Raw genomic sequence first — 18639 nt, forward strand, 5'->3', positions numbered from 1 at the left:
AAATTGGTGAGATTCAAAATTCAGAATTAATTTGAGTTACCAGTATAGTTTTCAGTATTTTATTATTTTAGTATATTTTATGAGCCGGATGGAGTATTTCGACATTTTCCATCTGCGGTCTCACCGACCAGAAAAAGCAAACGAAAAGCGGAGAAAGAAATAATAATTCGTGTTTTGTGTGCAAAGTGCAAAGGGTAGATAAGTTGAAATATTCTCGCTGTCGAGACCCATAAAAACCCGAAAAAGTGGCAGGATTTTGGATATCCATATCGTGCGCGGAGCTCTACTGATTTTTCCTTTTGTTGACGTCGCATTGTCGTCATCGTCATCTTGTGACTGTGTCTATTCGAGTCCGAGTCCGAAAAAAGAAAGAAAAGAAAGTCGTAAAATATAGAAAAGAAAACTAGTTGGGGAGGAGGAGTCGCACACATACAAACAGACACACGGAGCCCCCCACTCACAGACACACACAGCAAACACTCACTCACACACACTCAGGCGAACTGCAGTGAAGCAACAAAAACAACAATAAACACAACATTGCAGGTGAGCGAAAGAGTAAGTGAAAGGGGGCCACAAACATACTTTTCTCTCTCTCTCTCTTTGGGGCTTATTTCTTATAATGATTTCCATAATTATACATAGATCCCCAATGCCTAAATGTAATTCCCCGCTAACAGTTTAAACTATGTTTATTGATAACGCTTTTTTGGTTTTTCGTGTTTTTAATTTGATAAGTGCCGTTAGCCGGTCCAGTGGTTAGTCATATTTCAAGGGTTGCCAGGGGCGTAGGTGGAAACGGGTTTTGGTATGCAAGGGGGGCGTATGAGTAATGAATGAAGTTTCGCACATTTCTGCCCCCCAACAGTTGTGTGTGTGGGTGTGTGTGTGAGTAGTTTGAGTGACACAAATGAAATCTAATCGCATTTCTGACTCGTTATCACACGCACACAAGCACAAATAGCACCCATGTAGCCATGAATATGTATTTACATACATACATGATACCTATGTAATGTACGCCCGCATTTACAACAGATGCAGCAACTTTGGGAAATGCAACAGGGGCGGTAGGTGGTGGCAATTGAGGAGGGGCCAGGCGATCAAGTTGCACAGTGGACAGCATCATCAAGCGAGCAGTGACCTTCGCCGACAGTGATTAACCCTTTTCACCTGCTTGTCTGTCTAATAGAAAAACATCTTTAAAGCCCAGATAACCGTAAACCAAAGGCAAACATTTCATATGCCAAAGAAGCTTATCTTCAGACAGCGACAAGTTCTTTGGAAGAATATAGATTTAAAAAATAAATCAGTGGAATCAGCAGAAGCAGCAAAAAAAATAATCAGAAGGGATTAATTCATATTTTTACTAATTTTAATTGCCTATTTTATGAACGTAAAATCCATCAAAGCGTTCTAACATTCATTTAATTATTTCTTGAATGTTTTTTTAATAATAAAATTCCCAAACTTGATGTTCTACTTTTTAACAACAAAACTTAGTCATTTTCAAAAAATAGACCATAAAAGGTCAACTGATAAGGTTTAATGTTAGCGATTAAGTTTAAAACGTTCTACATTTTATGTCGAAAAACTAAAATTTGCGATTAAATACGTTGTATGTTATCTGATTATCAAAAAAGAGATGTATTCCATATTGAAAACCAGTTTAAACAACATATGTGGATCAAAATATAAACAAGAAATGAAGCAAAATTTGGGAAGCCGAACTTTAAATGCCCTTGTTATTTTTTTGTTAATTTTTTCGATTGTTTATAAGGCAGTAGATACCGTCAGGCAAATAGACAAAAAGAAAAAAATTTCTAGATCGACTCTCATGGTGATGCAAACCTTTAATTAAAAATACTCTCTGCGAGGGTATAAAAAGAAAGGAGATGCCTATGTACATATATACCCGACCAGAACAATATTTAATGGGATCACTGACAGGCTTTCATCAATATTTCACCTTCGCGGAAGCATGCTAAAAGTCTGACAATAATGCTCATCAAACAGCCTCGTGAATGTGGAATATTTTGCTCACCTGCAATTGCCTTTCGGTACAACAAGCGATCCCGGAGCGGTCAGTTTCATCGCGCATATCAATCGGGCAACACATCGCACGGAGCACCTCCTCCTAAGCAGTTTAGTTCGGTGTTTGGAGCGTGTTGCGGAGCTTTTTCGCTTCGTTCATTGAACCGCTTCCGTCAAGGCTCTCTGCCTTGGAACAAAGTGAATCGCAACTCGTTCAGCATTCTGTTTGTTTTGATACCCACACAAACGCACTTATATTTTTGGCAATAAAACGGCGACGTTTTGCCGAAAGTCAAGTGCAGAAACACAAAGAAAGCTTTGCTACCTCCCTCCCACTCTTGGCTGCTCTGTCTGGCATTCAATTTGCTCAAGTTCAGGCAACCACCATAACAAAAACAGACCACGAACCTCCCCGCACCACCCAGTTCTACTTGACTCTTGCACTTCATTTGCGTAGTTTTTCGTCGTCTTACTGCGCGACATTTAATTAAATTATTTCGCCTTCTTCAGGCGAAATGAAAACAAACAAACAAGCAGCTCTCTTTCGCAGTGGATCGTTTCTACAGCTTCTTCTGTGGACCGGTCAATGAATTTCACTCCCCGGATACGAGAATTCCCCCACATTATCACTTGGTTCGCATAGCTGGAATACTTGCGAAACGGGTTTATCAGTGAGTTACAGTTTTGAGTCGGGTTCTCGATGGAGTTTCTTGGTTGCCGGTTTTCTTCGATATGTGTCAAGTGCTTTGTTTACACGTAAAATAAACAAAAACAAGAAAGGAAAGCTAACTTCGGGCGGAGCCGAAGTTGATATACCCTTGCAGAATACTCTTTAAATTATATTCTCCAAAATTATTCATATGATGCATTCTTAATACTCATAAAAAATCCCAACTTCCTAACTTTAAAAACACCAAAGTTATGGCATTTCCAATCGTTCAGTTATATGGCAGCTATAAGATATAGTCGGCCGATCCTTATGAAATTTGGTAGGTCGAATTAATTGGCCAATTATAAAACCCATAGAAAATCCTAACTTCCTAACTTTACAAACACCAAAGTTGTGGCATTTCCGATCAATAAGTTATATGGCAGCTAGAGGATATAGTCGGCCGATCCTCATGAAATTTGGTAGGTCGGATTGATTGGTCAAATATAAAACCCATAGGAAATCCCAGCTTCCTAACTTTACAAACACCAAAGTTATGGCATTTCCGATCAATCAGTTATATGGCAGCTATAGGATATAGTCGGCCGATCTCGGCCATTCCGACATATATACTGCGTGCAAAGGAAAGAAGGGTGTGTGCAAAGTTTCAATTCGATATCTTTAAAACTGAGAGACTAGTTTGCGTAGAAACAGACAGACGGACAGACGGAGATGGCTATATCAACTCAGGAGGTGATCCTGATCAAGAATATATATACTTTATAGGGTCGGAGATGTCTCCTTCACTGCGTTGCACACTTTTGACCAAAATTATAATAACTTCTGCAAGGGTATAATAAATATATATGTATGTAGTATATGTAATGAGGCGACAAAAACGGTGCTTACATATATCAGAAACCACAATGCTTCTCCAGTTATAAACTCGTTGATATACGCAATTCTTCGAGATATCTGCAAAGCTAGTGACTTTTTCAGCTGTTTATAATGTTTTGCACTTTCTGTAAAAACAAAATTATAAATGATACAAAAGAAATTTGATAAATTATGTCGTACAAAGAACAAGTGTTCCTCAGAGTTGGTTCGACTTTATCATTATCCTAATAAAAGCGAAAATACGCTTATCAAAAATAAAATATTAGGTATATAATGTAAAGAAGTTTGATTGCAGCGCTTTAATATTTGTTTTAATAAAAATTAATAACCTTATAAAATATGTAAAATAAAGCTGATTGAAAGATAAGTTCTGTGACGAAAGGCAGTCTTATCTACTTCCAAAAAGAGTCGTAAAACACGTCGTTTTACACACTTTGTACATATGCACGTTTTTATCTTACCACTAATCAGCAACCATTTTCAACGGTCAGCTGGCTGCCATATATTCTCGGATTTCTTTATGGTTAAAAGCCGCATTATTTTAAATTCCTTTCAAAGAACGTTTGCCACTTTTGCCAGCGAATCGATAACAATTTGATTATCTTGTGTGCATTTTTTGCATTTAAAAATAGATGTGCACCGCGGCAAAGAAAGGGGAAAAATCAATTCATTTGCGATAATTTCTCGTTGTGGTTCTTGGTTGCCGGTTAATGCATAATGCAGCTTAGTCTGAAAATTTGCATATCCAGACACGGTCGTAGACGACTGTCTGTCCATGGCGAACACTCTGCCTCACTTTTATTTCTTGCTTCTTGGCTATTTTGCATTTTTGCGGCTTCTTGCTTCGGTCTGCCATGGGTTAAGTTCAAGCAAATGGATTAAATGCACTGGGGTTCATTAGTTAAATGGGAGGGCTTGTCGTGAAAGGGAAAAGATTTTTTTTTGGGGTGTAGAACACCATCGAAGTTTTTTATTTGTATTATAGTAAAAGGATTTTTGTTATTTTGTTATTTTGTTATTTAAATATCAGTATACAGTATATATGTACATATGTATTTATTTTACTTATTTAAAGTTTCCTAAAATGTACATAATAAATAAAATACACATTCTAAGTTTAAGATAAATTTCTGTTTTAATTATGACAAATTATTGTTTAAACAATTATAAAACTAATTACAATTTTTTCGAGCATTTAAACAATGGTCTTACTATTGAATTCCTCATTGTATCATTTCGATATGTTCTGGGCAGTGTATTACTCATTCGCATTGGAAATGTCAAGGGAAATACTATTTGCTGTGTTTTGTTTTATTTTTTCGCTGTGTTGCTTTTCCCTTCTATCTGCATTTTGTTTGCCCGCAAATTGAATTATTTCTTCTAGGAGACCTCAAAACTGGGTGGGTCTAGTATCGTAAGGTCTGGTGCGGTTCTTAAAGCAGCGCTTTAAATGGACGGGGTTTTATTTCGATTTCTGTTTCAAAGTATGCTTTCACTGTTTTTGGTTGGAGCACTTGAGTTGGCCAATTTTTATATCTATTAAATTTTGTGTTTTGCACTACTGCAACAACCGACATTTGACTATATAAATATGTATTTCCGTATGTGTACTCTTTTTCTATGTATTTTGATTATATTTATCTTGTATCTCATATTTAGCTTGCTTTGGAGCACTTATACAGCAATAAACAAAAACCAAAACGAATAAAAACCTAAAGAGCAAAGATATCAATAGCTTTCTCAAGCAAAAGTCCAAAGTTTCTGTATAGAAAATAAAAAGCAAAGTCAAACGCAAAAACAAACGAAAAGTAAGTCTCAATGTTTTATCATCTCATTTAACTTCAATTTTTCTTCCAAAAACACCGCAAAAAATTTTACAAAATGGGATATATTAAAAACCGATCTGTTCCGATTCGATTTGAATTAGAGATTAAATTCTCAGCACACCGAGCAGCAGCACAGAGCAGCAAACTCAACACCCAGAACACGTAACACCTTCCACATTATTTCCATATCCACCGGAACCGATTTGTCTTCACCCGTTTCTGTTTGTTTTTGTTCAGATTTTGTAGTTCGATTCACATCCAACACAATAGACTCGGAACACACTTCAGAAAACTTAACAGAAACTGTAAAAAGTAACTTAAATCCCAAATTTACCCCATACCAATTTGCATTCTCATCAAAGCGGGACTTTTCAAAAGCAGAACTTAACCCGATAACAAATAACCTTACCCATTATCCGCCCCAAAACCCACGCTCCCACTCGAGGGTAGGATTGAGAAGATATAGCCATGTTAACACCTCTTTCCATCCTTCTCGTCACACAGTGAGAAAGCAAAAGGACGATATGCAGGTGAATGTCGCTGGTCTGCGCAGAAACATTAAGAACCTTGCGCACAACTACTCCGATGCCCAGGTGAGTTTTCTATATGGCCACAAAGCTTTTAAACAATTTTTTTTTTAAATAATGTACCAAATTAATTTGTCTTGAAATTACTTATTTTAAAGGGTTCCGTTTTTGCATAGAGTTTGTTTATACCCAAGATTATACTAGTTTTTTAAAATCAAAAGTAAAAGAAATATTGTAAATGTAAATGTGTAAACTGAGATATATTTTGCATAAAACAATAAGGCCTATGAATTGTCAGGTATATCCAGAAAAAAATTAATCCACTAAATGTTTTATTAAAAAATAATCATTCTCAATTATTTAACAGGTCAAAGTTCGGGAGGCCACCTCAAATGACCCGTGGGGTCCTTCGGCCGCCATAATGGGCGAGATAGCGGATCTCACGTACAATGTGGTCGCCTTTTCGGAGATTATGCAGATGATCTGGAAGCGCCTCAACGACCACGGCAAGAACTGGCGCCACGTGTATAAGGCACTCATCCTGCTGGAATACCTGATCAAGACCGGCTCGGAAAAGGTTGCCCAGCAGTGCAAAGAGAACATCTTCGCCATCCAGACGCTGCGTGAGTTCGTCTACTTCGAGGAGGGCAAGGATCAGGGCACCCACGTTCGCGAGAAAGCCAAGCAGCTGGTAAATCTGTTGAAGGACGATGAGCGGCTAAAGAACGAGCGAGTGAAGGCGCTAAAGGCCAAGGAGCGATTCGCTCAGCATCCAAGTGGATTCGGCAGCGATGGGTACATAGATGGACCATCACAGCGGGATATGCCGCCGGGTTGGCAGGAGGAGCCACCCAAATCGGTATCTGAGCTGGAAATGGTTCGCCCGCAGACGGCCGGCGAGGAGGAGCTGCAGCTCCAGCTGGCAATGGCCATGTCGCGCGAGGAAGCTGAGCAGGAAGAGGCCAAGAGGCGTAGCGATGATGTGCGTCTGCAACTGGCCCTCAGCCAAAGTGAGCAGGATTTCAAGTGAGTGGAGAGAGAAAAATTAAATATTCCTGGCTTTGATTCTAATTAAATATTAACCCATTAGGGATCCCAATGGACGGCCCATTCCTGCGCCCAAGAAGGAGGAGCCACAGAGTCATTTGCTGGACCTGCTGGACATTTCACTGGGCGCCACAAGCATCTCCAGTCCGCCGCTGGGTGCTGCGGGCGGCGCCCCTGCGGCCGTTGTCGATCCATGGGCTACGCCAGCTCCCCGTGCACCCAGTCAGCTGTCAGATCCTTGGTCGGGCACTTCCTCGCCACAAGTCGATCCCTGGCATCCCTCCGCCACGCCGCGAACCATCCTTGGCACCGGAGTGCCGATGAGTGCGGCGCCAATGGGCGGAGCAACTGGAAACGATGCCTGGGGAGGACGGACTCAGTCCCCTTCGGTGGCCTCAGGCTCCTCCAACGAAGGCTGGCTGCAGACCAACGGCAACGCCAATCTGAATGGACGTGGAGCAACTCCGGCGGGACCTCCTGCCGAAGGCTGGTTAATAAAGCCAACAACAGCCGGACCTTTGGGAGCTGCGCCTGTCAACCATGCGGCAAATAATGGCAGCTCACCAGCGGATCCTTGGCTGGCCGAGCCTGCAGCTCCGGCGCCACTAGGAGCGGCAGCCGCCGGATTAGCGGATCCCTGGGCGGCAGGAGCACCACCTCAGACGGGGGCGTTGGATGATCCCTGGAAAGCCCTGGGAACAGGCGCTATCAAGGTAGAAAGTCAAATTTAGTTAGGCTTTAGTTTTAATGAAATTGGAAATTACCGCTTTAGCTGAGCCATTTATTTAATTATAGGTATTAAGTAATTGAACTGCGTGAGCAATTCCAGTTACCATAACTTGTCTAATTGTATTTAACAAATTTAATTTTATAATTGGATTTTACGTTTTAAGATGGTTAATTGTTCAAGTCAAACAAAGGTCAAGTCAAACAAAGGCTTCTGTTGGCTTACAATTAGAATTTGTATTTAATTTAGCTTGCGATTATTCATTAAGTTAGCAGCTGATAGATTTTATATTTTGTACCACAATTTATCTATTTATTTATAATTTAAAATCTACTTTAACTCCAGAAACAATCCCCCGAGTTTGACGAGTTCGACCTTATTACCAACCGGAACAAGAGTGAGCTTAGCAATTCCAACGCCTCCAACAACAACAATGGTGAGTCTTTCTTAAAAAAACCATACATTTTTATCACCATGAAACCATTTCCAGCTTCTCTGCTTGATGACATGGATCCACTATCGGTAAACTACGGAAATGGAGCTATAAACAGCAGTATAGGCTCTGTGCATCCGTCGACGGGCGCCACGGCAAAGAAACCGCTGAAGGATGCCCACTCCTTCCTTGGCGAGAACTCCGCGCTAGTTAACCTGGACAATCTTATTAAACCCACTGCGTCACAGCCGCAAACGGGTAACGCTCTTGCTTACAATCCCTTCAGCGATAACGTGATGCCACCCAAGACGAATCTATTCCAGCAACAGCAGCCAGCCGTAAGTGGAGTTTTGGGAGTGATTGTATTAGTGTATATATGCTAATTGGGTTTCTTTATTTTTGATAGGTGCCGTCCATCAATCAGCTGAAACAGCAGGCTCCCTTCACAGTTAGCATGAACCAGGATCCCTGGGCACCCGTAATGGGTGGCGTTAGTGCGACCTCACAGGTGAGTTGCCTGGTCTTGGAGATTAAGTCCGTCTGCGGTGTTAGGGAGACTCTTCGTACTTGTAAAATTATATTGATTATTTTATTAAGGTTTTTTCTCTAATTTATCGGTATTTTTGTTTGCTTTTCGAAACTATCTTATCATTTCACGTGTGCATTTTGTTTACCCTTACTATTGTTTGTCCTTCTGTCATTTCGTTTTGATCGACTGTTGCATGTGATACCCGATATCCCAGCCAAAACTTCCGCCCCCCGTGCGACCCACTAGCCTCAACTTGGAGCCCTCGTCACTGGGGGAATTTCAGCTGTTGAGTGCGTTTAGTAATCCCGTCATTCCCTCCTCCAATATCCCTCAGCCACAGCAGAATTCACAGGTCTACAACTATGCGTATCAAAGCAACAGCAACACCAATATTCATGGCAACAGCAACATGAACAGCTCCAACAGCAACAGCACCATATATAGCACCTTTGTGAGTCCAAGTCCTGGCATCGATGGCATCCGCAACATGGATATACTCAGCGAGCGTCCCTATTTTAACAGTCCAACAGCACCCGCTGATGATTCCTATATGTACAATAATAATAATATCAGCAGCAACTATGGTACTCCGAAACTTTATTCAAGCTACGCTGCCAGCTACAGCAGTGCCCTATCCGATTCGCTGGCCGAAACCCCGGGAGTTAGTGTGGCTCCCATGGGCTTTGCGGCCGATCCTGTCATGAGTTTTGGTCCCTCATCTTCCGCGTCCAACCACTGCAAGCTGGAAGTGAGTTTGCTGCCGCTGACATTGTGGTTGCTGCCAATTCCACTACTACTTCCTCTGCCAGAAAATGTCGTTTTTTGTTAAGCTTGAGTTTTTTCTTTAGTTTTAAATTTATTCTTTGTTGTTTTTGGTTAATTTTGTTTAACTTGCAAGAATAAGAACTATGAACTGCTAACAGGGGAGTACAGCAAAGGAATCTGTGTTTTAACGTAACTCAGAAAATATGGTGATAATCAAGAAATAATATTTATAAAAAAAATTGTAATTTTAAAATTTGATTTTAATACCTACAATTTTCTGACTCTAGCGATAAATGCTTTTAACACATAAAAATAATCTTGCTTGCCGTTTAAAATGGATTCCTTTGCTGCTTCTCTGAAAAAAACGTATGCATCGTAAACAGAAGCAGGTCTGCTAAAACCCAGTTGATCCATAATATTTTCTAATTGTAGCCAACAATGGAGGCTTGGACGCTTAAATAAAACACATACAATATGCAATAAATGCAAATGGGTAAAATGTTTTTCGAATGTGCATGCTCCGCTATCTAACTCTTAGACTTCCCTTATAACAACTAAAACCACTAACCTAAACAATTAACCCATAAGTTGGCTAAAATAACTCTAAACTGTGCATGTAGTTCGCTTATTGCTAGTAAAATAGCTTTACTAAAATTCAAATATCGAATTTAAACTGATTAAAAACATACATTTTGCAGCAAAACAACAACATGCCGTGGATCAAACCGGAAGCAGCTACAAATCCATTTTTATCGTAAACCGGAGCGGATCAAGCAACAGCAATGTGAGCTGGAGCAGCAGTGGGATCATCAACTAAGGGAACGTCAACTAAATAATACCTGGCTGGTGTACGGAGCTGTCCAATAGCGTTAGCAACAATAGCAGCAGAAGCAACCAATTTTAGCCCTACATAACTGCAAAGAGAGAAATATGAATTAATTAATAAATTATGTGTAAGGAAGTATTATTAAACTGTAAAATATGTGATGTACGTGAGAGAGAAAGCCAAGATCCAGCGACAGAAAATGAGAAGGAGTAGAAACAGCAACGACACCCAGCCAAGATGAGTAGAGAAATCTGCCTGAATTTCGCGCAGGAAGCTTACATTCAAATAGAACTTGAGTCTAAACACATTTGCAATACCTAAATCTGTAAACCAGTCTTTAGGATAGCATAAGACATCTCCAGCGCCACTCAACTGACTTTGAAATTATTCTCCGTACGATTTACACTCAATTCTAACGTTTTTAAAGATCATTGGTAGTTATGCACCTTTAAGTTGAGTGGATGTTAGGGATCTCTCATTGGCAGTCATTATGTACTTCCTTAGTTGATCATTTACTGTTAAAAAAGTTGTATCCTTGTTAAGCCGAAAACCAAGAAAGCAACCGATAAAAAGAAATCCGATCGAGTCCAAATGAGAGAAGCGAAAAGAAAACTAAAAATTGTTATATAGCTTTAAAGATTGCATTGGTAAAAAATCATGTTAAAAACAATGGTAAACAAATTATGTGTGCTTGTAATTGTACATTTTTTACGTTCTTATTTTGTGAAATTTATTGTGCGCGCATGGTGCAGAAACCAAATACAATTATAAATGGCTTTTGGCTATCGATTTTTAAACACATTTGTACGATTTTTTCGAGTTGACAGTTGGTTTGTTTGTGCATTCGCTTTTGGTCCACCTTCAAGACACAATGCATACACGAGTTTGCTGTTGAACATTTTTATAGTGACTAGTTTAAAATTTACAAAAACCTTTGAACACATATACAAAGAACAAGATTACAAGAGCAAAACGAAAACTAAAACTAAAACAAAACAAAAAGATGGTATACATTTAGGCTAGAATACGTAACGAATTGTATAAGCGTAACTTAATAATAACAAAATATACATATACATAAAAGAAAATCCGATTCGGTGTGAATTTATGCTTAAGAGATTTTCATGCCTAACTAGCAAGCGTATACACCCCACAACGCTGATACCCTTTTATATATATGAAAAAACACACCCCCCAAATACACACATACACTTGCAAAGATGCAAATTTTAAGCATATTTTCATATTATTAAAACTTTATTTTAACTAAAAAAAAGCGAAGAAAATCCATGTAAAAGTCAGACCACTTTTGATGCTCCCATTGCACAACTAAGCGGGTGGCGACTGAGTGTGCCAATGCCCGGGGCCTCCACTTGACAGCCAGCGCCAGCATTCAACACTTTGTTGGGGCATCACACTCATGTCGGGTACATCGGACAAAGGCAATCCCAATCCCAATCCCCGAACCCGATCCCGATCCCAGCAGCAACGGCAGCACGATTATGTTAATTTCGGGGGCCGCCAGAGTGCAGCATTAACGGAGCACGCCCACCGCATATGGCAGTGATATTTTGGCCAGCTGGGATTGGGATGTGGATGTGGATGTGGATTCGGGATGGGGCTGGATATGGATATGGATTGCTGGATGTGGCTGTTGCGCAAGTGGCTGGCAGGCTGGTTTCGGTTTTGATATTTGACATGCGCCAGGGGCCATCAGGAAACTTCGTTTAAATGAAATCAAAATGCACAAATACATAATTTACACAAATTTACCGTCGACCGGCGGTACGAGTTTATCGCCTTGGTTAAGCACGAAGCCAGAGCGGCTCCTCAGATGGCTGGGAAAACGCTGGCGGATTGTATAATGCATCGAGTATTCCAGGAGCGATGAGCATCCACCAGATGCAGGAAGAACTGACTTCCGAGCAGGGTAATTTAAAGAGTGGCAAACTGAGCTATTTATTAGATGGACAAAATCGTACATATTTTAAAGCGTTACATTTACTAGAAAACTGAAGTTTTAAAAAGGCTCTTTATTAGTTTAAATATTCTACTTCTTGTCACTTAATAAATTTTGTTTATTATCAGTTTTCAGCACACTGAAGATCCAGTTAACATAGTTGGCCAATCTGGTGTAAACCCCTGGGAAATGTGGATCGGCACAGCCGTGGGCAAAGGATACAATCCCGTAGCTGCTTCCTCGATGCACCAAAGGCGCTCCTGAATCCCCGAAGCAGTGATCTCTTCCAGGAGCTGCGGCACACAGCATGTTATCAGTTATTCGCCGATTCAGATGGGAGTAAAGATGGCGGCAATGTCTTTGATCTATGGCCTCCACCAGAGTACCACGTAGTTCTGGTGCCGAGTCACTATCATTGGCACTTACAGTACCCCAACCAGCAAGCAAAAGATTACGGGGAAGGATATTAAGTCCTGGCAGTGGGAGCTTTACCAGTTGAACATTTCCTCCCAAAATGAAGGATTTTCTGATCTTTAACAAGGCAATGTCGTTTTCCAAAGTCCGTATTTTAAACTCCGGATGGAGGATAATCCTAGCTACATCCCTCTGCTGACCACCCTCATCAGCAGATACGGATCCTGCGCGAACGACATAACTATCCGGATAGTAAACACAATGTCCCGCCGTCACCAACCATTGTGATGTAATCAAGGCCGAGCTGCAACTATAGTTTCCATGCACGCTTATTGAAGCCAACCATGGTGACAGATGAATGGGCAGTTCCACACCACCTACGATCCGCTCCTGCGACGATTTAGCCCATGTTTTATGGTCACAAATGAGCAATAAAACCAACGCCGAAAGTTTCATCATCCGTAGAAAAACAAATCGACCGTAAAGTGGCATTCTCGACTGATAACTGAAAATCAAGTTCTTGACCTTCGGCCGCGAACTCGGTCCCAGCAAAAAGTGTAAAATCAAGAATGCTAATGACCCCAGGTATGGCATGCGACCTACTAAATTTCACATAAATGAATGGGCTATCTATTTATATGGGCAATATTCTCTCTGATTATGTGGTTTTTTTGTAAGAACGAGAAACTGGGATTTCATAAGAGTATCAAGATAATTCTTAATCATTTCATAAAGAAACAGTTGTGTATATTTCGTAAAATTTGGCTTAAGTTTTTATTCGTTCTTTGTTAAAAAATTTGAATACATTTATCTTCTTATCTTATCTATTCTTCTATCATAGTCGTTTAAAAATAAGTGAATACCTGTATACCGTTTAAGTATATTTGACAATAAAGACTAAACTTGTATATAAAAAACCGATGTTGATACTAATACTAACATATTAAGTAATTAATTAATAATTTAGTAAAGCTTTCTTTATCCAGAGTAGGTATTGAAACACATTCACATAAACACCTGGATAATTTTCACTAGCGCAACCGACGCCAAATGACGTTATACCATATAGTACTCCATTGTTGACTAGCGGTCCTCCAGAATCTCCCGAGCAAGTGTCGCGGTTCTTTCGCTTGGCGCAGATCATTTGCTTGTAGATCTTGATCCCGGCTTTCCGATAAGCCTTCCTGCACTTGCGTCGCTTCACTTTGCAGACCACAACTCCTCGCAGATATCGCTGGGTATGCTGGGCGTTGGCCGAGGTCAGACCCCATCCGCTGGCTAAATAACACTTGGGAAAGCGCTTCATTTTCCTGGAGGGAAGTCTCGCCCTGCGGACACACCGGCCAAGTTTCAGAGGCGACTTCAGCTTCATCAGGCACAGGTCGTTCTTCATCGTGTATTCACTGTAGCCCCTATGGCACACGGTCTTCTGGACACGACGCAGTTGACCACCTCTCTTCTGCTGTGTGGAACCAGCTCGCACTGTATAGCGGCCGGGTTTTCCAATTTTGCAGTGCTGGGCAGTGATAATCCACCGCCGGGCAATTATGACACACCCACAAATTAATTCACCGTCGTAGAGAAGAGCACACTGGTAGGGTGCTCTGGTGCACTTGATTTTCTTGCCATTCACAATCCGAGTAGGCAGATAATCCTGTGCTTCTAAGGCATTAATCGCTGGGTTACTAGATATATTTCTAAGCAAAAAACTCTGCTCCTTGATTCTTGGTCCCTTCCGTGCTTCTAGGGCATTTATCGCTGGGTTACTGGATTTATTTCTAAGCAAAAAACTTTGCTTCTTAATTCTTGGTCCCTCGTACAGCAGATAGTGGGTGCCATTGTCCATGTAGTAGCCACTCCAGGCAGGACTCTTTTGTTGGCCTCCTGCTACCAGGATCCACAGGTATGCAAATAGTGATATTCCCGAAAAACTTCCTATCTTCGTAAAATTCATTTCTATAACCGATCAGGGCCACGGTCGGCTCACGACTGAAAATTCTTGGAACAAGAAGTCAACTTTTGACCTCTTGGTTCTTTTTAAAAAATCTTGGAACAAGATGGCAACTTTCGACCTCTTGGTTCTTTTTTTCTCAGGCCATTTATTTTACGCTACGTTGAAGTAGGTTAAGTTAATTTACTGGTTTAAGCAACAAATTACATCTTCCCAAATTTGAAATGCTGTCAAATTTTTGTCAAAAAAACCACACTCTCATTCTTCTCATATTCCTAAATCCCAGCCAGCGGCTTCTTTTTCATTTATTTATTTATAAACCCAAACTGCTTAGCATGGTAATTAATAGCTTTTAAATATTGCGAACTCAGCTGACCAAATGTATGCATGATTTGCGAGTTATTATCTTTGCTAAAAATAACCAAAAACCGAGTTACCTTAATGAAAGGAAAAACGGAATTAGATCTATGAAAGGAAAATCACCTAAAGTGGTTAAGAATAATTAAATTCGATTTTAATTTCATTTTAAATTAATTTATTGACTAATACTTTTTTAAGACCCTTTTTATCCAAGGAATATATCGCTTGCAGTTGACAAAAACACCAGGATAGTTCCTATTGGCGCAACCAATGCCCCAGGACACGATTCCATAGAGGATACCGTGTCTGGTCAGCGGACCGCCGGAATCTCCGGAGCAGCTGTCCTTCCTCGTTCGACTAGCACAAATCATGTGCTTGTATATTTTTATGCCGACCTTCTTGTACTTCTGCTGGCACTTTTCCCTCCTCATAAAGTCGAGTTCCACGCGGCGAAGATAAGGCTGGGCATTCTGGGCATTTACCGAGGTGATGCCCCATCCACTGACCGCGAATTTTCTGGGAAATCTCTTAGTATTTGGCGAGGGCAGTTTCACCTGCTGGACACATTTATCGTAGAAGAGCGGTGATTTCAGTTTTATCAAGGCCAGATCGTGTTGCATTGTGTAGTCATCATAGTCTGCCAGTGCCACGATCCTGCTTACATCACGGAGCTGACCGAATCGTCTGTGTTGATCAGTTGCCACTCGCACCTGGTAGTTTTGATGTGGTCCGAAATAGCAGTGGTGGGCAGTCATGACCCATAATCTGGAGATGATCACACACCCACACACAAAATATCCTTTGTAGTGCAGGGAACCCTGAAACGGAGCTTCCTCGCAGGGGATCCTTTCGCCATTGACGATCCTAGTGTGGAAATCGTCCTGCGATTCCAAGGCGCTTATGAAGGGATTCGAGGATATATTTCCAAAAGGCAGGAAGTTTTGGTGCGTGAACTTTGGCCTTTCATTCAGCAGATGGTGTGCTCCATTGTCTCTATAATATCCTGACCATGAAGGATCCTTCTGTCGACCTTCTATTCCTGCTGACAGGATCAGCAGTCCGGTACATATGGTAAGTTCTAGTAATATTTGACCCATTACAATAACCGCTCGCCACAACGATCGCGAATTGACTAGAAACTATCAACCTTATCGGCCCATTAGTAAATGATTCGAGCCTTCTTTAATGGCCTTCACGCTCCAATAAAAACCAGTCTTAGCTTTTTCCATTTCTTTTCACGACTGTTAATCGAGTCTAGTTTTACAATTTACAAATATTAACCCACCTCTGCCGGATTGTGTGTGTCTTTACGAAGTTATTTTTGTAAATATAACTCTTCAAAAATTTGAACTTTTTCTATACACACAAAAATCGAAATTAACAAAAATGTTGTCAAAATGACTAAATGACTTTATTCCTAATTGTCAGGTTATTTTGAGAATTTTCCAACCTTTTTTTTTGTGTGTATTAAAAAGCAAAGAATGTATAAATTATTACAAATCAGTTTACATCTTTTCGTAGGCCATAAAACGTATAATATATGTGTTGCTTAAAATTATGCAAATTAAAATCTTCTAATTGTATAATTAAATATTATACTATGGTTAATGTTTACTAATATTTTGTGTTTTTAAATGGGGTTAGTTAACTTTTAGCTGACAGAATCAGATTAAAGAATCTTTTCATCTGCTGTTGGAGCTGCCAAAAAAGCGAAGTCATGAAAGTGAAACTAAGAGGGTCTTGATTTTGGCTTTGCATAAATTCCGCCATAATTTTACTGGTGTCTTGTCTTTGTTTATTGCCGCTAGTGGTAATGGCTTAGAGTGCCTCCCCGAGCCCCTTTTCACTCCTAATTTTTTGTGGCAGGTTTCGGCTGCCCATTTTTGGTAGGGCGCCGCTTCCGCATGACTTGAGCTCCGGCTCAGGCGGAGACAAAACAATAAAACTATTAATTTAATGTAAATTTTGCGCAGCGTAATTATGTGCGAAATCACAGGGAACACAATGGATGTGGACACGGCCAGGCAGGAATAATTAGGCAGGCACAGGCGCACTCGCACAAAAGTGAAAGGAGCACTGCACTCCGGTCTGGGCTTGGACTTCCCCAGGTCCAGGTCCAAGCCATAATGGTGCCGCCGATAATTATGTAAGCAGGCAGCAGAAATTCATTAGCCCGGCGCCTATGCAAATTTCTTTTTGGTCCCGCTACTTAAATTGCATTTACGCGGGAGCTGCCAGCTGCCAGATAGCCGATAACATTGGCATTTCACTCGACGCTGGTTGAGATTACTCGCTTATCGTCGACTGGAATGCCAGTTTTTCGCTTTTTCGGAGAAGGAGGAGGAACTCCCTTGCCGCCGGCTAAGTGGGCCAGCAATAATATCCGCCAGTTTCGTCTGGCGAAAAGCGTGAAGAATCGCAATTTGTATGGTTTAATTAAAAAATCTGTCAAATGCCAGTTTGTATGCTCATTAATGGGTTTCTGAGGCAGGCCCCCAAACAGCGAAATCATGCTTGACATAGCATGAACCCGGGCTCCAATAGACCATGCCGTACCACATCGCGAATCGCACGCTGGCGATATTATGCTCGATATGTGCGGCTCACGTTGATGTCTGGCGGCAGATGGGGGAGCTGCTGCTGCCTGCACCTCTTGACAAAACGCCAAACAAAAGACTGAGGCAACGAACCTGGTTATTACGAGCCTGTCGCGGCGGCTCTTGCATAATAGGAACTTTGGGCCAAATTGTTTTTTAATTATGACTTGCCAAGAAATATGTTGAAATACCAAATGACGGCCTGTCTGTTCTGAGAAGGTTGCTCCTTCGAGAACTACAGTCGAACTTCTGTAGGTGGAACTCAACAAGCTCTAATGATTTTTTGATGGTTTTAAATAATTACATTTTTAGGACTTTAAGCTGATTTTGCAAGAAAAGAAAGGAGGTACATAATAATTTATTTCTTACTACTCATTTTGAAGCTTATTTAAAATAAATAAATGTAAGTTTTTATTATTTAAGTGGTTAGAAAGGCCTAATACTTTTTACTAGACTGTCTTTTTTGACTCCAAGATAAATATAAGAATTAAACAAACCCAATCAAAAATACAAATAATATGTTTTGAGGTTTTATTTATGTGTATTAAAGTTTAAAGCTTTATGGAGATATGAATCCATGAAAGTTGATTTATGCTAAGACATTCTCTGTTATATAGAAGCTCAAATACAGTACCCACTGTCATTGGATAAGGTCATATACATAGCCGTTAAATTCAAAGTAAAAGAAATTAAGATCTCTCGTTATGATCTCCTGGATTACCCGCAATTCGGTGGCGGCAATTAAGCCATTACAGTGGTCTCTCAAACAACTTTCATTTTCTGGCATAATTGAAACATAATTTTTGTAGTGTAAAATCGCACCGGCCGGCACTCGAACACGCCAAGAAAATTTCACCCATTTCGCACGTTTCATCTCGATTCGAGCCGTTAGTTAATCATTTGATGCCATTGCGCAGCCTTTTTGTCAAGTCAGCACGCGAGGCGCACCCGACCAGTCGCCAGATATCGGCAATTATCGCCGGAGCCATCAGCTGGCGATAGCGATAGCAAGTACGGAGTATGGAGTACTCCCCACTCCACAATCCAAATCCCAGCTCCACTCCGGGCGCACCCAACTCCGCCCGGGATCCGCCCAT

General features: G+C 40.8%; 4 protein-coding genes across 9 annotated transcripts; 1 reads left to right on the top strand and 3 right to left on the bottom strand.

The window, feature by feature from the left end:
- The first annotated feature begins 96 nt into the window (after positions 1-96).
- On the top strand, positions 97-11061 carry LOC108052904 (epsin-1). 6 transcript variants are annotated; one of them, XM_017135436.2, is made up of 10 exons: positions 97-546; positions 5240-5388; positions 5911-5999; positions 6301-6959; positions 7024-7693; positions 8053-8143; positions 8198-8478; positions 8547-8648; positions 8884-9417; positions 10133-11061. In XM_017135436.2, coding segments are annotated over exons 2-10 (2487 nt in total). In that variant the 5' UTR covers positions 97-546; positions 5240-5387; the 3' UTR covers positions 10193-11061. The 6 variants fall into 6 exon arrangements, with proteins under 6 accessions (XP_016990925.1, XP_016990928.1, XP_016990926.1 ...); XM_017135439.2 differs by having other exon boundaries at positions 9004-9417; XM_017135441.2 differs by lacking the exon at positions 8884-9417 and adding an exon at positions 9867-9927 and having other exon boundaries at positions 98-546.
- LOC108052906 (trypsin) lies at positions 10232-13458 on the bottom strand. Its single transcript, XM_017135443.2, has one exon. The coding sequence runs from the start codon at positions 13226-13228 to the stop codon at positions 12311-12313; it is 918 nt and encodes a 305-aa protein (XP_016990932.2). The 5' UTR covers positions 13229-13458; the 3' UTR covers positions 10232-12310.
- A 131-nt stretch (positions 13459-13589) lies between these two features.
- Positions 13590-14588, bottom strand: LOC108052894 (trypsin alpha-3). The gene is made up of 2 exons (XM_017135422.1): positions 14419-14588; positions 13590-14331 (listed from the first exon to the last, which is right to left on the bottom strand). The coding sequence occupies exons 1-2, from the start codon at positions 14586-14588 to the stop codon at positions 13590-13592; spliced, it is 912 nt and encodes a 303-aa protein (XP_016990911.1).
- Positions 14589-15127: 539 nt separating this feature from the next.
- Positions 15128-16042, bottom strand: LOC108052893 (mite allergen Der p 3). The gene has a single exon (XM_017135421.1). It carries the CDS (start codon positions 16040-16042, stop codon positions 15128-15130), a length of 915 nt encoding a protein of 304 aa, XP_016990910.1.
- Positions 16043-18639: the final 2597 nt, after the last annotated feature.

This window comes from Drosophila rhopaloa, unplaced genomic scaffold (assembly GCF_018152115.1).
Source record: "Drosophila rhopaloa isolate 14029-0021.01 unplaced genomic scaffold, ASM1815211v1 contig_150, whole genome shotgun sequence".
NCBI lineage: Eukaryota > Metazoa > Arthropoda > Insecta > Diptera > Drosophilidae > Drosophila > Drosophila rhopaloa.